The sequence below is a fragment of the Aplidium turbinatum genome, chromosome 1, assembly GCF_918807975.1.
Source record: "Aplidium turbinatum chromosome 1, kaAplTurb1.1, whole genome shotgun sequence".
NCBI lineage: Eukaryota > Metazoa > Chordata > Ascidiacea > Aplousobranchia > Polyclinidae > Aplidium > Aplidium turbinatum.
In genome coordinates, this window is record NC_137472.1 from 54,900,824 (window position 1) to 54,920,168 (window position 19,345).

The 19,345-nt window shown below is 38.3% G+C and overlaps 2 protein-coding genes across 2 annotated transcripts; one reads left to right on the top strand and one right to left on the bottom strand.

Moving 5' to 3' along the window:
• Nucleotides 1-4,683: 4,683 nt before the first annotated feature.
• On the bottom strand, nt 4,684-7,240 carry LOC145780905 (uncharacterized). The gene is made up of 2 exons (XM_082592568.1): nt 7,161-7,240; nt 4,684-6,676 (listed from the first exon to the last, which is right to left on the bottom strand). Exons 1-2 carry the CDS (start codon nt 7,222-7,224, stop codon nt 6,066-6,068), a joined length of 675 nt encoding a protein of 224 aa, XP_082448694.1. The 5' UTR covers nt 7,225-7,240; the 3' UTR covers nt 4,684-6,065.
• Nucleotides 7,241-10,598: 3,358 nt separating this feature from the next.
• LOC145767367 (ciliary microtubule associated protein 1A-like) lies at nt 10,599-17,079 on the top strand. The gene is made up of 2 exons (XM_082579180.1): nt 10,599-10,685; nt 16,403-17,079. The coding sequence occupies exons 1-2, from the start codon at nt 10,599-10,601 to the stop codon at nt 16,931-16,933; spliced, it is 618 nt and encodes a 205-aa protein (XP_082435306.1). The 3' UTR covers nt 16,934-17,079.
• The last annotated feature ends 2,266 nt before the right edge of the window (nt 17,080-19,345 follow it).

A 19,345-nucleotide genomic window follows, 5' to 3' on the forward strand; every position in this document is an offset into this window, starting at 1 on the left:
CAGTAGCGTTGACAGGGGGTCCAAAGGGTACTTTTTTCACCCGAGCCTGGGATGATTTTAGGGGCCCGAAACCTTTCTAAAAGGCCCAGAAAACGACCTCATATTCTTTGGATATATTGTGTTTTTCTGAGATGTCTCTTTATTTGGGGCCCGAAAATCTCGTTTGTACCGCGCCCAAATTATCCTCTCACCTAATGTAAATTGTTCTATTTAAGTACCATCAGTCCTTTGATGTTTTGCCACTGTAAACGTTAAATAAACTCAAGCAAAACCAATTTTACCAGCTGGAATTTATTGCAATAGGCATCCGAGACTCTATACTAGTAAAGTAGAGTCGTTTGGTGTGCACATCTTATATGCACTTATGCAGTGTCTTTGGCGCTTCAACCATTGTTTAAAAATGTCACCACGTGCGTGCATTGTTCCATATCCACCACTGATATCCACCACTAACAAATGAAAACATTGCCAGACTGATTCGAGGTGAAGCAATAGGTACAAAGAAAAATAATGGCCAAGCCACCAAAACGGGTAAATACTCTTTGATGCAATAGCTCACTGTGGAAAAAATAAGAGGATTGTGAGCAAACAGTCAAATGCAACATTGATTTTTAAACAGAACAGACATTTCATGTGGGCTACCTGGTCGACGCGTATTCTCGACTAAATATGTAGCTAACATAAATAAAATCAGTCAAGTTGTGGAACTTGTGCAATTTTTGACAAAGCTTTCGCCATCGTAAATGTGTTTTTTCGGCATCTTATTCAAATAGAAGAACGTGACTTGTGGAAGAAAATGACAGCCAACCTTCGGATCGGAGACGGTACGTGATGATGATGATTCAAATAGAAGCAATGCTTTACAAGTAAGCCTGCTTTACCGAAAGGACGTTTCAAACATAACCTATTTCTTGATGATTCAATGCACTTTTGGCGGAATATATTTTCATACATAGCCTACGTGATAACAGAAACAGACTAGCTGTAATCTGACACACGTACTAGACTACTTTAGTCTACGTTACACAGCAGTTAAAAGGGTAATCATGGAAAAATTCGCGCCCCGATAGCTCAGTTGGTTAGCGCTTAACTTCTGGAACGAGGAAACTTCAAGATCAAGCGGCGCTGGTTCGACTCTTGGGGTGTGCGCTTGAGCAACGCACCTTAAGGATTGCTCGCCAATTTAGCAGCATCTAATGGATGGAATGATTCCCCAGCAACAAGACTTGAACAATCGGAAACTTCACTCTGTCAATCTCGGTGACCGGGCCTGCGTTAATGGTTCAAAGCCTCTACAAGTATGCGAAACTGCCAGGATTAAGCTCTGCAAGAAGCTTTCCCGGTCCGAGGATAAAGATTCAATCAATCAAAAGGCTAAAATAAACTTAAAAAAAAACGTACGGCAGCTTACCCAAGTTTTAAAATATTTTGTTTCGTTCTGAACTTGAAACAAAAACCGAATAGACGTCAACAATTGCCAATTGTTCAGGTTTAACTTTGGTTATTGTTTGGTTCATAAAATTTTCCTTGTTGGCACCACTTTGAAAGCCGCAACTTGTTATCACACTCCCTTCTTGGATGGCTAAAAAAAAATATTCACCTAACCCAGAATGGGGGTAAAAACATTAGACAAATCACAGATTTTAACCCTTTACGTACGTCGCAGTGGTGACATCATTAGCATCCCTGAGTAAGAATTCCTGGTCTGAACACACTGTTAGTTCTAAACTTATTAGTAGGCTACCCACTGTGATATATAATATATGCAACCTAATATATCAAAGATGGATTATTCGTAAAAATTGGTCATTTTTTTAGTATATGAAGTGTATAAACATTCAATTTCAATTCCATTCTATTATAAAAAAAAAAAAAGGCAAATGACATTCATCAGTCATGTCTGTCGTAAGCCAGGAATTGAGCACTCGGTAATGATGGAGCGGAGTCCTGGTCAGAGGCGCCGGAAGCGTTCAGGTTTGAAAATTTTTAAGAATCTTTTTAACATGGCCAAACCAGAGTTTTGTAAATTTAATAACATCAATAGACGATTGATCGTTGTGGAAAATCGCGGTAGCCGACGCCCTATTCAGGCATGGCCGATGATGATGAAGTCTACTTTTCTTAAACGTTGAATCAATGCAAAACTAATTTGCTGGCTGAGACGTTAATTCTCTGATGTTAAAACGTAATTTCGTATCAAAAACATCTCTGAGAACATTGTCCAAGCAACATGTCGTTAGATTTTGTCAAATTACTTACCGACTAATATGTCAAACCGCTGAAATATTCTTTTTTACTGACACTAAATATAGAAACCGATGTTTCCTGAGATGTCAGTGTTCCATAATAGTTAATGCCTCGTCACTACTTTAGGAAGGAAGTTAATAATTGCGTTTTGAATCCGAATAACTGTAACACATGACCAAATATTTCCCTGGGCTTTGATTAATAATCCTTAGTTAATTCGCCGTAATGGAATACTGGATTACTTGTCAGCATTAGTGGTGCATAGTGATGACATAACTGCATTTCAATGCACCAAAGCAATCAGAACGTTCAACTGTGTATTTCAGACAACTATTTCTGACGGCTACAGAGAAAAACGTTTTTCAGAACAAAAACGTGTGACTTGATTCTATGAAATAGCCTCAATGAAGAAATACTAGGTCCAACAAACATATTACTATTGCTTTTAAAGTCCAAAAATCAATCACTAGCTCGCAGATTCCGTCTTTTTCGCAGATTCCGTCTTTTTCGCAGATTCCGTCTTTTTTCGTTAATTCAACGTTCAAAGAACGAGTTTAGCTAGCTGAGTTGTTCTTTTTTTTTTCTGAAGAATCCATCGTTCCTATTCAAAACCAACTCACAGCTTTAATCAACATTTGCACTGTTTTTTAGAATTTTTGAATGCCTGTAGTAGGCTACTAAACATTAAAAAATACGATTACTGTAGCATAGCTCCTTTTTTCTTCGTCGAATTACGTTTTTCACCTAGCTAGGCTTATGCAGAAAGCTTTGACTTTTCATGCACTTGGGCTACGCGTAATGAATTCTACGTTGATTATTATCTAATGCCATGGCTATCAATAGTTTAAAAAAAAAAATTTTCCACCAACTATTGAAACAAATTCGGGATTTACAAGCAAATTTGATTTGATAAAACAAATATTGAAGGTACTGTCAAACCAAATGGAAGATAATAGCTTCTTTCACACGTGAAGCATGCAGTAGCGTTGACACGGGAGTTCGAGGGTATATTTTTGAACTCTGGTTTTGGATGACTTTAGGAACCCGTAGGCTAACCTTTTCACCACCGCCAACCCGTAAACTGTGGGTTGGTGGTGGGATGGCGCAACGGATAAAGCGTTGGCTTTCCAATTATGCAAACCGTGTTCGGCTCTCGGCTTCAGCTGGTTGTTGAAAAACTCCGCTCACCTTTACCCAGGGTGTAATAAATTGGGTGGGCGTAGTTGCTGAAGTAAAGGCGGCCGAGAGAAAGGAACTGGCCACCCTACTCTCCTTAGTGCCGAAGGCTTAGTACAATGAGAACCTTATCTTCTCATACCCGATACTTGAATCAAGTATGGGACCCCCTTTAACTTTTCAACCTTTTCAAAGGGCAGGGATTCTTGATGAAATTATCTCGTATTTTATGGATATAGTGCGTTTTTTTAGAAGTGTCTTAATTTAGGGTCAGAGAATCATTTTTATTGGTACTGGGCCCAAATTATCCTCTCAACGGCCTTCACACGATTACACAATGTGCAACACTTTTAGTTGGTTTTTGCTTTTTTTTTTTTTTTCAACCACGAATAAATTATAACTTTTGTAGTGATCTATTGCAAATGACGCATGGAATATAACTGTACAATGCTGTTCAATATCTCGTAATTTAAACAATATTTTACTGCAGAAGACAAGCGCATAAATTCTACAAGTTTTGTTTAACTTGAGTTAAAAACGCAAGTAAACACAGCAAAAAACACATGCAATGATGACACATAGGAGCAAGATTCTATTTGTTCATAAAACTGAGTTACCGAAGAATATTTCAGAACTTTTATGATTAGAATAATATGATGAGTGGTAGAAAGTTTCTTTTGCTAAGACGTAGCTATAAGCTGGCCGCCAGTTACGAGTCCCCCTAGATGGAACCCTTATCCGACATGACCCCTGCCCTACATATCTGGGAGTGACCTTGGATCGGCAACTCACGTATAAAAAACACTGTGACTCAGTTCGTGCCAAAGCATCAGCAAGAAACAACCTTCTCAGATGTCTAGTTGGGTCGACTTGGGGATCCAAAACCCCAACACTGCGCACTAGTGCCCTAGCGCTTACGTACAGTGCTGCCGAATATGCTTCTCCAGTCTGGTGCCGCAGCACACACGCAGGAAAAGTAGATATCGCCCTTAACGACACCATGCGCATAATCACTGGATGCCTGCGTCCAACTCCTACAGACTTACTACCAGTGCTTTCAGGCATCGCTCCACCAAAACTACGCAGAGAGAATTCTACCATACGGCTTGCATTAAAGGCAGAGGTCAATGATCGCCATCTCCTCCACAGTGTAGTCCTTGACGCACAACAGCTCACACGTCAACGCCTGCCTTCCAGGCGCCCTTTTTCTCGACACATTGTGGCGCTTCATGAAGGTCACTTCGACCTGATAAAGTCATGGAGAGATCGCTGGGAAACCATCTCACGGCCCAACCAGTTCCAAGTCACACCAGACACTACGGTACCACCTGGCTCAGACCTGCCAAGAAAAGAATGGGTAACTCTGAATCGCCTCCGTACTGGTGTTGGTCGCTTCAAGCACAATATGTTTACCTGGGGATTGTGTGACTCACCAGCCTGTATTTGTGGTGACTGTCAAACAGCACAGCACATCATAAATCACTGTCCAGTGTTTCGACCTGAAGAACATGTGAATCTCATAGACCCTGATATGAAGACACTGCTCTGGTTGCAACAATTGGGAGATGTTACCTGAATTGCTGCCTCATAAGCAAGAAGAAGAAGCTATAAGACATTATCAAATTTCTATCTGTATGATTTCAACCAAACTATAAAGAAGTTGAATGCTAGGCCCATGTGCGATTTGAAGCGCCATGTTGATAAAGTTTTGCAATTGAAAGACACTCAAAGAGGTTAGGTCAGGTGAAAAATAGTAAATGACATTTTTATAGGTTTCTGATGAATTCTTCTTTAAACAATTTAAATGAATTAAACTGAAAAGTATTCGTCTCGTAGACTTTCCAACAGTGTGACCTTTACCTGGGTTAGGATACTAGGTTATTATGAAAAAACCAGAATAATGTCAATACAAACAGTTAACTTTTTTGCAGGTATTTATTTTTCTATGCAGTGTTATCATACAATGATTTTCATTTAAAATAGTAGGCTAGTTAATTTAACAGAATAGATGGTTTTGAAACAAGGCTTGTTATAGGATTGATTAAAAAATTTCTAAAAGTTGTGTAATTTTATCGTTACATTGCTTATTTTGATGGTGACTGCGACAAAGCCGTAAACATTCCAAATAAAAGAAATATCGAGATATTTGGGCCTTCGTTTTTGAGTTAGGAACTACAATCTAAAGTGGTGTCATTGATGTATCAATAAACCAATGATAACATGTCTTGCACATAAAATTTAATTGGTGTTGAACAGTTTTCCACAGAAACTTTGACCAAACTAACATGCAAAATGATACTAATTTTATTACTGTTTGTGTGCAGCAATAATTTTTTTATATTGTTAAAGTAGTCAATGGTGTGGTTGAACGGGTAATAAAGGTTTTGTAAAATGAAAATGCATCTTCCTTTAAGAAACAATTGGTCGTCTTCTGAGCGATTTGACAAAACTCCAACAATTTTAACATACCGACGAAAATCATGATTGAGAGCAAGGATTTTGTGGTTTTTGGAGAAATCCCTAATTAGGCTATGCGTAATGGCACAGTTGGGGAAATTCGTGGATACGACAAATCTTTGAGAATATATTTAAATAATATTCCTCTTAATTTTCTACTTTGAACGGCATGTGTCATCCTCATTTTAACAGCAATTTGTCGGTGAAGGGGGCCCGAAAATGAATGGGTACCGGGCCCGAGAAATCCTGTCAACGGCCCTGATTGGTCGGCTTCTGAGCGCTCTGAGATCTCGTCGTATCTGTCTGATGCGTCTGCGGAACCCGAAGCCTCTTTCACGGAACGTGACAATTTTTGACCGGAATATTGCCACTCGTTCTCTGATGGCTCCTATCCGTTGTCTTCTTCCGGCTCTGCTTAATGATCGCATTTCTGCAAACCAGATGGAAAGATCGTTCTTTCTAATTCCACGCAATCTTGTGCGAAAGTCCTTGATGCGTGCTTCAAAGCGACGGATACGTTGCCGAGAGAGTCTGATCATTCGTCGTCTTAGCACTTTGCTTATTGGATCCCCTACATCTGTGGCTTGCTTCAAGACAACTTTGACCGTCTTTTCGATCCCATCAACTGTTTCTTGCATATCGTCAGCCTCTTTTTCTAGTTCGTTTGTAATTTTGCTGTATTCATCATCTGTTTTGTCTCCATCAGTATCAGTTGTTGAATCATTTATTTCGGTCCCACGAAGTACGTCGGTCACCTTTGTACCTTCTTCAGTTGCTCTGTCATTGGTGCCAGTGTCTGCATCAGCAAGAAACAAAATATCAATCAACAAAACACGAAACAATGCTGCATACCTCCAGTAAACTAAACTGCCAGGATTAACCTCTCAATGAAGCTTTATTAATCCGAGGATAAAGATTTAATGAATCAATATTCAAATTGAGGGTCAAGCATGACAGGGATACATTGAAAAAAGTGTAGTTTTAATTGATTATTCTGAAATTGAAAAAGTCTGTTTAAGAGCTTAAATCTGGCGGTTTCACATACATTGAACCACTGACGCAGCCCCGGTCAATCATGCCATCTACTAGGTGCCGCAGAATAAATAGCAGTCCTTGGACTACGTTGCTCATGCGCACACCAGGAAAGTCAAACTTACGTCACTTGATTTTAAAGTTTCTTTTTTCATAAAGGGGCTAAATGATTTAATTTATCAGACAAAGCTTTACATAAAATCTGTATGCATTACAAAGCATAAAAACACAAAAATGCAAAGACTTACCTTGACCAAGAACTTGGCACGAAATGGCAGCAACCAGCACTAATATCTTTAAATTTATTTTCATTTCGTTGCTAGAGTAATCTTAACCTTTAAATAATACATGCATTACTAAAAGTAAAGTTTCCTTCTGTATATTATTATATGACACAGTTATATTTTGTTAAAAGAAAAGGTTATATAATGTTGATATACAGTAGGGAGGGCCGTCAATGCACTTTTTTTGTCAAATCACTTAGCAACTCGGCTCAGATAGGAGGCTTAGGTCACAAACAAATAATCTGAAAACCTTTTTTAGATCGGGCCACGGGAAGACGCCGCACAAAAAATCAATATCACCCAAATAAAAAAAATAAAAAAAAATTTCCAAAAAAAAAAGTAATTAAAAAAATAAAAAATACACAAAACGACGTAAACAGTCAAAAACAATCACAGAACGTAATCTTTCTTTGACTCAAAACGTGGACGCTGTGAACGAGCAGCAGTTCGCGTCAGAATAAATTCATGTCTACTATCATGGCCGATGACTTCATCGCTCACTTCGGTGGCGAGTTTGACTGCGCGCTCAACTGCTTGTGTGCAGCATGGAAAACTGTCAATCGATGTAGGAACATTAGTCTCGACGAAAAGCTCTGTGAGCTGTTGGATGCTAAAATCGCGTAGAATTGATGGCTCAGTGAGTTTCTGCTGACTCCACCGGAGCAATTAATATGTTGTCATTATTTGCATTCAATCAATCAACGTAAAATACGACTGGTAGGCTACCACTAGCACTATTACGATTTGGCTACTGTCCTGAATACCTGTAATAAATTGCGAATTGTGTTTTAAATATCCCTTCACTTCACTATTATGATTATATGTTTCATTGAAACAGAACCCAATTATGGTAGCCTACTTGCTTCAGTCAGTAGGGTAACACCCATGGCGTACTTAACAGAGGCCAAACCAACGTGCGTGCTGGAGTCTAAACTGGAGGCGAACATTTTCATTGACATATTGCATTGCAAACACAGTATATTTAAACCTAAAACGATTACAATGAAAATTTTGCTTTCAAATTTCAAAATGTAAAATACATTTTCATCTATGGCATTTCATATGCTTGACATAGTCTATTCCAATGAATAGTTGTTCCCGTGTGTGTTACAATAATAAAAATAATTACAGTAGATGTGTAAGGTTTTAACTTTGAAGTTATTATTTTGTATTGAGCTGATTCACAAAAATACAATGTACCTACATGGTCAAAACTACTACATGAAAGGACTGTGGCCAGTAGCGCAACCAGGATTTTAGTAAAGTGGGGGCGGGGGCTAAACCAAGCCCCCTGGTTGCGCAACTAATGTGGTGCTACTTTAGTTCAGATAATGAACGAAAAAATTATCTGTTACGACAACTTTAAATAATATCAGTGCAAGGACTTCTCAGGAATGAAAATGGACATTTAAAGAAGTTCTATAACTGTCCTTACAGAAGTCTCAACAACAAAGAAAAACAAACAAAAACAAGTTTTTAATGCATATATAAGTTTTAAATCTTTTGTTTTACTTCCTTTTCTGATACAGGTGAAAATAGACAACAATAATTTTCAAACATAATATTGGCCAATGTAGCTGCATACTTTTTGTTCACAGATAACTGGTATTGATCTGATATAGAGTGAAAAACACGACATAACGAGGGTCTGCAACAGTGGTTAACAACTTCATGAAACATGATATAACCATAAAGTACCCATTGGCAAACTGTGTCACCTGGTATATGCATATTATATATGGTATATTTCTCTTCAGGATTTCGAGGTAAACGAAAAGTTGTTTCTTTGTTTGCCTCATCATAATTTCCATGGCAATTAGTCACACAACATTTTCTACCCATCTTAATTAAATATCAAATAACCTCTTAACATACTTTGAAATATACATGAAAATGAAGATGTAATGAAAACTATGCCTGCACTAACTATAGGCTACACTTTGCAATGGCACAAGTTTGACAAAATTAAGGTCACAAATGATGCTTTGAGACCGCATGAACTGACCAAATTCAACTTATCAAACTTTAAGCAGCACAATTTAAATGCACAGTTTTTATAAGAACAATCTAAACATGGAACGTTTTGCTTTTTTTTTTAAAAACTTTGCTGGTCTCAAAATTGGAGACTAAATTTTTATTAATGCACACAAACTTAAAAGCGTTTGTTAGACTATTCCTTCTTATACCACATTAGACTATTCCTATTTATACTACATGCACAGTATAGAACAATCGGGTATTTTAGACTGCAACAAAATTTTAAAACCAGGTTTGAAAATGAGAGTGTCTCTTAATTCCTGGGTGCCTTCATGCCACATTTTTGCTGTACTGTTCTACAGTGTAGAAAAGTATTAGCCTGCACAAGTCTAGCCAGACTAAGCAATTATTTTTCTAAGGTAGAATTTCAAAATGCTGCCTAGGATTTCTAGATTTGTCTGAGCCATGGTGACCTTAAAATACTGACCATGCAAGCAATTTTAGGCTCAAGAGCTGAAGGCTGACCCTGCAATCATGCGTTTAATATACTACACCTCTACTAAAAATAAAAACAGCTACACCAATTTGGAAAAAAAAACAAAGCTAGCCTCAACAATTCCCATCATTCTCAAAGGTACCGTACAGTAGCCTAAGTTACTTTTCACACAATTTCATAACACTTCTGGGTGTGCCCTCAAGTAGCCTAACATTATTTTACCAAAACTGACGCGGCTACCGGCATTCGCTAGCTAGCCTTCAGCCTCGGTACTCAATATTTGTTTGCATGGCCAGTATTTCAATAAATCAACATTTCATTTATCCAAATATCCTACCCTAAATAACATTTCAACAGCAAGCACCTTCAAAACTACCGCAAAACCTAATTCAATTATTGAACACAATATCAGTGTTGCCAGAAGTTTAAAACAATTAACTTTTTAAATGAAATGCCATGAAAAGGAGTGCAATTTTCAAAACAAAGCTGAGTAAAATTAAAAATTTGTTCAATATATACATTATAAAAACCGCAGATAAAGCTGCTAAATGAAACGTTTAGTAAAGTTTCATCACATAGGATTATTATTAAAATTGAAAGAAAAAAAAAAGTATTTTAAAAACTAAGACTTTTCTGCGTTTTTGAAAAGTAAAGATAGTTCTTGTAGATTTTTCCTGTTCAAAGAAGGGTATGTTAAAACAATTGTGCAAATTCAACAACAGAACAACGGGACAGTAGGCTACCGATTAAAGCACACAGATGTCTGTTGGGGTTTTCACACCTGGCAACTCTGCATCGTTTTAGTATGGTTGCGCAAATGGCGAATGAATATACAATTAAAAATTGATTTTCTAGCAAACTTTTTCATATAAGATAAATATTTAAGGTGAAAAACGTTCACTTCAACTTTTTATACATAACTTTTCAATATGGTATGTCAAAGTCATGAAAACATGTTCGCCTCCAGTTTAGACTCCAGCACGCACGATGACATGGCCTCTGTTGAGTACGTCATGGTAACACCCTATCTGTTCTGCCTTCACTGAGCACTGATACTTATCTGATACCTGTGTCGTCCATATACCCTGACTTCACTTTTTATAGGCCCTATAGGCTACTAAGTAGCCTACTTACTTACATACCGTGCCTTCATTTTTTATATAGGCTACCAAGAAACCGACTTACGTGCATATCATGCCTTCGCCTTTTATATAGGCTACCAAGTAGCCTACTTACTTGCATAGGCTACCCTGTCATCACCTTTTATATACGCTACCAAGTACTTAGGCTACTTGCATACCATGCCTTCACCATTTATATAGGCCACCAAGTGGCCTACTTATTTACATACCATGCCTTCACCTTTTAAATAGGCTACTAAGTAGCCTACTTGCATACCATGCCTTTACCATTTATATAGGCTACCAAGTGGCCTACTTACTTACATACCATGCCTTCACCGTTTATATAGGGTATCAAAAAGCCTACTTACTTGCATAACATGCCTTCACCTTTTATGTAGGCTACCAAGCAGCCTATTTACTTGCATACCTTGCCATCACCTTTTATGTAGGCTACCAAGTACTTAGGCTACTTGTATACCCTGCCTTCACCATTTATATAGGCAACCAAGTAGCCTACTTGCATGTTTAATTGTATGATGATTGATGAATCAACCATGTTTGATGGGTGTGCGGCGTATACGCCACTGCAATATCCAGGGTTGCCATCGACATGGACCCCAAAATAACGACAACAGAAAAAATAAATTTTCATACAAAATAAAACAAACGTTTTTGAACAAATCTCAACATTTATACTAGCCATTATATATCACATGCCATATTGTTTGCCAGAAACAATGTGTTCCAGCAACTCATTGTTCGTAAAAAAATACTATGTGCATCTCACTACAACTCAGGTCTAGGTTTACTTTTACTGTAATAGGGATTTGGCTGTCATTCCACTACGTTTATTCACTAATTGTTGAAAATAAGACAAAATAAGGACTCAAATCAAAAAGAAGGACATTTCCTAGCAATAAGGACAGTAATATTTTCTAAGATAGAGTTCTTCAAAAGGACAAATCTTAGAATTAAGGACGGTATGGCAACTCTGGCAATATCCCTGGATTGGGGTGATTTACCGATTAGGTCCGTGTTGTGCGCCGTCTTCCTGGCGTTCAATTAAAAAATGGTTTTCGATTTCGCCATTTACTCGACAAACCTCCTAAGAAACTCGAGTTGCTAAGCGATCTGTTTCCGACGGCCCTCCCTAATATACAGCAGCAGTAGTATTGAAGCTGAGACATTAGAAAAGGTTATCTATTAATTCGAGATTAATCTTTTCACTTTATTTTTTTAAGCATACTAACTCTGTTAATTAGAATTTCACTGCTTTAAACTAAACAATTGTTTCTACTGTAGACATGTTGCGCGCACGTACTAACAAAACTTTTATAAACGCATGGCAGCATCTCCTTTCATATAATTCTGCAAAGCCAGTGCATAGTGTCCTCTTATTTTGTAAAACTCACATACGTCATGATAAAGAAAGAGAATAGATCATCAAAAGTAATAAAAAAAATTTTTTTATAAATTGCTCATTCAATAACAATTTTACAAATCAAAAGTTGGAGAGTTAGATGATGTATCTCACTTTAGATAAATAAGTTAAGAAACGTTTCTTTCATGCTGTAGAGTTTACTAATAATACATATTTAATTGCACTGACATAACAATTTGAATCGTCAGATAACGAAATTTCTGTGAAAATTACGCAAATAAAATTTATCTGTTGTAATGTATAAAATACTGTTTCGACCGGCACGTAATCAATGCACGCATAAAATAGCTGAGTTAACTAAAGTCATTTTTAGGAAATATACGATTCGTAAACTGTTGTGGGCCTCTCCGATGTTTAAGTGAACATGTGGTTTTTAAAAAGAGATTAATTTCAGCCGGTTATAGGCAAATCGTTCGTAAGCAATTGTTCGTAAAACAATTGTTCGTAAACTGTTTTTCGTAAAATGAGATCCGTAAAACAATTCTTCGTAAAGCATTTCTTCGTATACATCAAATTTTAAATGCATGCACGAAAAAATGCTTTAGAATGAATTGTTTTACGAAGAATTAATTTTACGAACAATTGTTTTACGTACAATTGCTTACGAACAATTGCTTTATGAACAACTGTTTACGAAAAAACGTCGGACACCATTTCAGCCGCAGCAGCTTTTGAGTGTTGATAGGAAATTTTGATTTTCCGACAACTTTTTGATTTGAGTCAAAAGCTTGTGACATGTGAACTTTTCCTTCTGGAAGTTATAGGTATTGCGACTATTTCGTTAAAGTTCAATTTTGACAAAAACATTTTGACACCATCAGACAAAGCCCAATGATATGAGGTTTTGTGCAGCACTGTATTCATTGCAGATACGTTTCACTTTCTACGGTATACAAGACCGAGGCTGACAACCAGAGGTGGGCAGTAACTAGTTACAAAAGTAACTAGTTACTGTAACTAGTTACTTTTTGAGTAACTGTAACGGTAACTTCGTTACTATTTTCCAAAAGTAACGAAACGCGGTAACTAGTTCCTATTTTAACACTTTTTCAACAGTTACAGTTACAAGTTACTTTTGTATCGAAATTTTAGTTTTTAATTGCCGTTTATTTCTCTGCACGTGTTTGTGTCTTGCTTAGTGCGTGTTTGCTGCGTTTTGCGCAATAATGCATTTTTTTCGCAGATGTATCGGCGCAGCACTGCGCATGGGCGGTTCTACTTTTGTTTTGTGGTCTGGTGGAGAAGGGTTGCCATATTGGCGAATTGATCGCCAAAGTCCAGAAATCTGGCGATTTTTTAAGACGTTTAGCTTCATATATATGATTTGGCTCTTTTTTGGCGATTTTTTATAACTGATTTGGCTAAATTAGTTGTTTTTGGCGATTAATCAATATGTACCAAAGACAGGCAAGACACAACAATGCAACAGGGTTGAGCATTATAATAATAAATTTTACATATTTACAAATGAATTTAACAGTCAAACGTTTTCGGTTTAACTTAAGCCCTCATCAGGAACCTGAAAATATTTATAAAAATGCAGTAAATTTCAACTTCTTGAAGGTAACTAACTAACTGACTTTAAGCATCAAGAAACACGCAGCGATTAAAAGAAATTTGTTGATGCTTATAGTCAGTTAGTTATAGTTACCTTCAAGAAGTTGAAACTTATTGCATTTAGTGTAACGCTTGCAATGCCTCTAAAAAGATTGTCTGACATTAAAACCAGCAACAGCATTGCTGTTTGCTTGCCGTTGGTGAACGTTCTTGTGGAAGCAATACAAACCAGATTTGGTCATTGGTTAGAGGACAGCGACTGCATTCCACCTACAATTTAGACTTATCTGTGTTTAATGCCTGATCATTAAGCGACACTGCTGAATTGAAGACAAAAATAAAACAGAACATGCTTCAAGCAATTGAAGAAGCAAACTGGTCTGCTGAAGAGGGGAGTAGCAGCGACGCTGAAGTGGATGGTGGTAGGTAGAGCCACGGAGGACTTTTGCACCACTTTACGCAAATACCTAGAAAAGAAAGCAATGCGCGTTGAATCTGTTACAGGAGTATTTGGAAGCGGACCCTGAGGACAAGTTAAGCGGATCCAGATTCACAATTGGACCGATGAAAAAACTGTTTTAAAAACATAACACTCCCATTCCGTCAAGTGCTGCAGTAGAAATATTGTTTTCATTGCAGCACTTGTTCATAATGTTCATCACCAGACTATTCGTTCATTCCCGACGCCGACACACGCTCCATCGACCTGACACTACCAATACAGGCATGGGTGCGCCTCAACCGTCTCCGTACGGGCGTCGGGCTTTTCCGCTCAACCATGCACCAATGGGAAATGGCCTCTTCCTCCTGTGAATGTAGTGCCGAGGAACAGACCGCAGACCACATCATTGATTGATTGATTAAATCTTTATCCTCGGACTGGGAAAGCTTCTTGCAGAACTTAATCCTGGCAGTTTCGCATACTTGTAGAGGCTTTAAATCACTGACGCAGGCCCGGTCACCGAGATTGACAGAGTGAAGTTTCCGATTGTTGAAGTCCTGTCGCCGGGAAATTATTCCATCTATTAGATGCCGCTAAATAGAGAGGAGTCCTTAACGTGCGTTGCTCAAGCGCATGCCCTGAGAGTCGAACCAGTGCCGCTTGATCTTGAAGCTTTTTCGTTCCAGAAGTGACGCGCTAACCAATTGAACTATCGGGGCGGACATCATCGATGACTGTAACATCTTCAAGCCACCTAACGGAGTGGAAGGTCTGCGCGTCATGGATGATGAAACCAAAGACTGGCTGCTCTCTAGTAGCCTTCCAGTGTAGTCCGGGAACATCGTGAATCTGGGGCGGTAAAAGGATAGACTTTCGGCCCCAGAAGCTCACACGACGACGACGATTGGGCAAGGATGGACATGTTAAAGCCCAAAAGGGCAGGCCTGAGTGACGAGCACTTTGAAATGCTCGTATTTCTCACAGGAAATAAACATATAAGCCACTGAGTATTTTTTTTAAATAAAACCTTGTTGGTTTTGTACTTGTGCTGTTATGTTAGCATGGATGGCTCTAACAATATGTATCAAACATTGCGGTTAAACTGGACTTGCATGCAGAGCTGGCCAGGTGCAGAATTTTATGTTCAGATTTGTGAGTAACTGAAAGTAACTAGTAACTGTAACTAGTAACGGTAACTAGTTACTTTTTAAAATCGGTAACTGTAACGCTAACTCAGTTACTATTTTGGCCAAGTAACTGTAACTGTAACTCAGTTACTTTTGAAAGTAACTTTGCCCACCTCTGCTGACAACTACCAACTTTACAAAAGTGACTAACGCATTTCTGCTGCTCCCCATTCAGCGGCATACTGCTCTCCTTGAGCAACGCACGTTAAGGACTGCTCTCCATTCAGCGGCGTCTAATGGATAGAATAATTTCCTGGCAACAAGACTTCAACAATCGGAAACTTCACTCTGTCAATCTCGGTGACCGGGCCTGCGTCAGTGATTCAAAGCCTCTACAAGTATGCAAAACTGCCAGGATTAAGCTCTACAAGAAGCTTTCCCAGTCCGAGGATAAAGATTCAATCAGTCATTTACAGTGAACTTTAACACTGACTCAGACCGTGCGTCAGGTCGAAGCCCTACTTTACAGAATGCTTTTGCATGTAAAAACACCTTGGGCAAGTGCTCACTGCTTAGCAACAACATCTTTATTGCAATGCATCATGCACTACCATCTTGTGTAGGTTAACAGCGTTAACATTGCTAGCCACAATCTCTCATTTGCTTTGTTTCTAAAAAGAAATTCAAAATTGTGCTTGCGCAGATAGTCAGTCTATGCCTAGGTCAGAATTAATGCTGTCATCCAGTCACTGGACTTTTTTGAAATTAAAAGAGTATTTTTTGTTTCATCATTTTCTATAGACTAGTTTTGTAGGCCTAACTTCGAATCAAGCTTCGAATCTAGTCATAATAACACGGAAATCATCGCGTGTTTTCGTTAAACCAATGTGCTTACACAACGACAAAACGTATCGATAAATGGTTATCCGCGGTTCACAATTTCGAAACATGTTTAGAAACCTGCTTTGCCACCACTAACTTGCTGAAACAACTAGATCTGACTTCACAATTTTAATTGATAGTTTGAGTTGTTTGTGACCAGGCAGGACCAGGAAAATATGAAAACGAAAAAGTTCATCCGCAAGGAGAGAAACATGCTCCAAAATACTCAATGGGATCAAGAACTCGATTTCGCCGAAGCGATTCTTACCCTGCTCCAAACAATTACGCTTTACCAAGTTTGTTAGGTAACAAAGTCATCAATAAAATAGCAAGCGCAAGTTATTCTATGACTGGAAGATGCCTCACAGGAAGTTTTGCTGAAGATCTTGCCAAAACTCCTGGAGCAGCCCGTTATAGTATTGTGGATCCTAACAGCTACAGACAGCGTGCTCCCATGTATTCTATGCTGGCGAGAAGGTATATGCCAGGAGACAAAACTAAAATACCTGGACCCGGAAATTATTACCCGGAGCTAGTAGTAATAGACCATCCAAGACCCCCTCAATTTTCAACTGGAATTCGTCATTCAGAATTTATTACCCCATTCAAAACTGATGAAGACGTCGAGTGGGCAGTTCAAATGCCAACTGATTCAAAGTCAAGTTCAACAACTAATCACAAGCCTTCTTAAATGCCTATGTCTATTTTTTTGGATCTTTTGTAAGGTTTGAAAGGAGAGCACAATTCGTTTGCTTGTCATAATAGCTTAAATGACTGAACCACAAAAGTTGCCATTGTCAATGTCGTCTCATCGTTGCCAGACGTTGAAACGATGGAAAAATGGATAATTTTGTTTGCTGGGATCTATTGGATTCATAAGTGTTGCATCATGTCGCTATGATAAGATCAATCAATCCCATGACATTCAGCTATCAAACAGATTAGCCTAATATATTTGTCGAATCGAATATATTTTGTAGCCTATCTCAAGACTATGCTTAAGGCCGATTTGCATAAATATTTTTATTTTGTGTTTCCAAATAAACAAGCAGAAAAGCAATTTTGTCAGCGTCATCGCAACAGCCAGAGAAGTTCGTTTCACAAAAAATCAGTCCTTTTTTCTTTCGTTTCGCTATATATCAGGGCACTCGTTGGTTAGCCATTGCGTGGTATCATCATCGTCAATGGAGACTAGGCTTTTCACAGTAGCGTTGACAGGGGGTCCAAAGGGTACTTTTTTCACCCGAGCCTGGGATGATTTTAGGGGCCCGAAACCTTTCTAAAAGGCCCAGAAAACGACCTCATATTCTTTGGATATATTGTGTTTTTCTGAGATGTCTCTTTATTTGGGGCCCGAAAATCTCGTTTGTACCGCGCCCAAATTATCCTCTCACCTAATGTAAATTGTTCTATTTAAGTACCATCAGTCCTTTGATGTTTTGCCACTGCTGTAAACGTTAAATAAACTCAAGCAAAACCAATTTTACCAGCTGGAATTTATTGCAATAGGCATCCGAGACTCTATACTAGTAAAGTAGAGTCGTTTGGTGTGCACATCTTATATGCACTTATGCAGTGTCTTTGGCGCTTCAACCATTGTTTAAAAATGTCACCACGTGCGTGCATTGTTCCATATCCACCACTGATATCCACCACTAACAAATGAAAACATTGCCAGACTGATTCGAGGTGAAGCAATAGGTACAAAGAAAAATAATGGCCAAGCCACCAAAACGGGTAAATACTCTTTGATGCAATAGCTCACTGTGGAAAAAATAAGAGGATTGTGAGCAAACAGTCAAATGCAACATTGATTTTTGAACAGAACCGGCATTTCATGTGGGCTACCTGGTCGACGCGTATTCTCGACTAAATATGTAGCTAACATAAATAAAATCGGTCAAGTTGTGGAACTTGTGCAATTTTTGACAAAGCTTTCGCCATCATAAATGTGTTTTTTCGGCATCTTATTCAAATAGAAGAACGTGACTTGTGGAAGAAAATGACAGCCAACCTTCGGATAGGAGACGGTACGTGATGATGATGATTCAAATAGAAGCAATGCTTTACAAGTAAGCCTGCTTTACCGAAAGGACGTTTCAAACATAACCTATTTCTTGATGATTCAATGCACTTTTGGCGGAATATATTTTCATACATAGCCTACGTGATAACAGAAACAGACTAGCTGTAATCTGACACACATCAGAATGTACTAGACTACTTTATTCTACGTTACACAGCAGTTAAAAGGGTAATCATGGAAAAATGCGCTCCGATAGCTCAGTTGGTTAGCGCTTGACTTCTGGAACGAGGAAACTTCAAGATCAAGCGGCGCTGGTTCGACTCTTGGGGTGTGCGCTTGAGCAACGCACCTTAAAGATTGCTCGCCAATTTAGCAGCATCTAATGGATGGAATGATTCCCCAGCAACAAGACTTGAGCAATCGGAAACTTCACTCTGTCAATCTCGGTGACCGGGCTTGTGTTAGTGGTTCAAAGCCTCTACAAGTACGCGAAACTGCCAAGATTAAGCTCTGCAAGAAGCTTTCCCGGTCCGAGGATAAAGATTCAATCAATCAAAAGGCTAAAATAAACTTAAAAAAAAAACGTACGGCAGCTTACCCAAGTTTTAAAATATTTTGTTTCGTTCTGAACTTGAAACAAAAACCGAATAGACGTCAACGATTGCCAATTGTTCAGGTTTAACTTTGGTTATTGTTTGGTTCATAAAATTTTCCTTGTTGGCACCACTTTGAAATCCGCAACTTGTTATCACACTCCCTTCTTGGATGGCTAAAAAGAAATATTCACCTAACCCAGAATGGGGGTAAAAACATTAGACAAATCACAGATGTTAACCCTTTACGTACGTCGCAGTGGTGACAGCATTAGCATCCCTGAGTAAGAATTCCTGGTCTGAACGCACTGTTAGTTCTAAACTTATTAGTAGGCTACCCACTGTGATATATAATATATGCAATCTAATATATCAAAGATGGATTATTCGTAAAAATTGGTCATTTTTTTAGTATATGAAGGGTATAAACATTCAATTTCAATTCCATTCTATTGTAAAAAAAAAAAAAAAGGCAAATGACATT

Excerpts from the sequence above, each read along its gene's own strand:
- LOC145767367 (XM_082579180.1), top strand. The coding sequence starts at position 10,599 with ATGGTATGTCAAAGTCATGAAAACATGTTCGCCTCCAGTTTAGACTCC. Across the intron at positions 10,686-16,402 it reads CCTCTGTTGAGTACGTCATG|GCAGGACCAGGAAAATATGA; the intron begins GTAACACCCTAT and ends GTTTGTGACCAG.
- LOC145780905 (XM_082592568.1), bottom strand. The coding sequence starts at position 7,224 with ATGAAAATAAATTTAAAGATATTAGTGCTGGTTGCTGCCATTTCGTGC. Across the intron at positions 6,677-7,160 it reads GTGCCAAGTTCTTGGTCAAG|ACACTGGCACCAATGACAGA; the intron begins GTAAGTCTTTGC and ends TTGCTGATGCAG.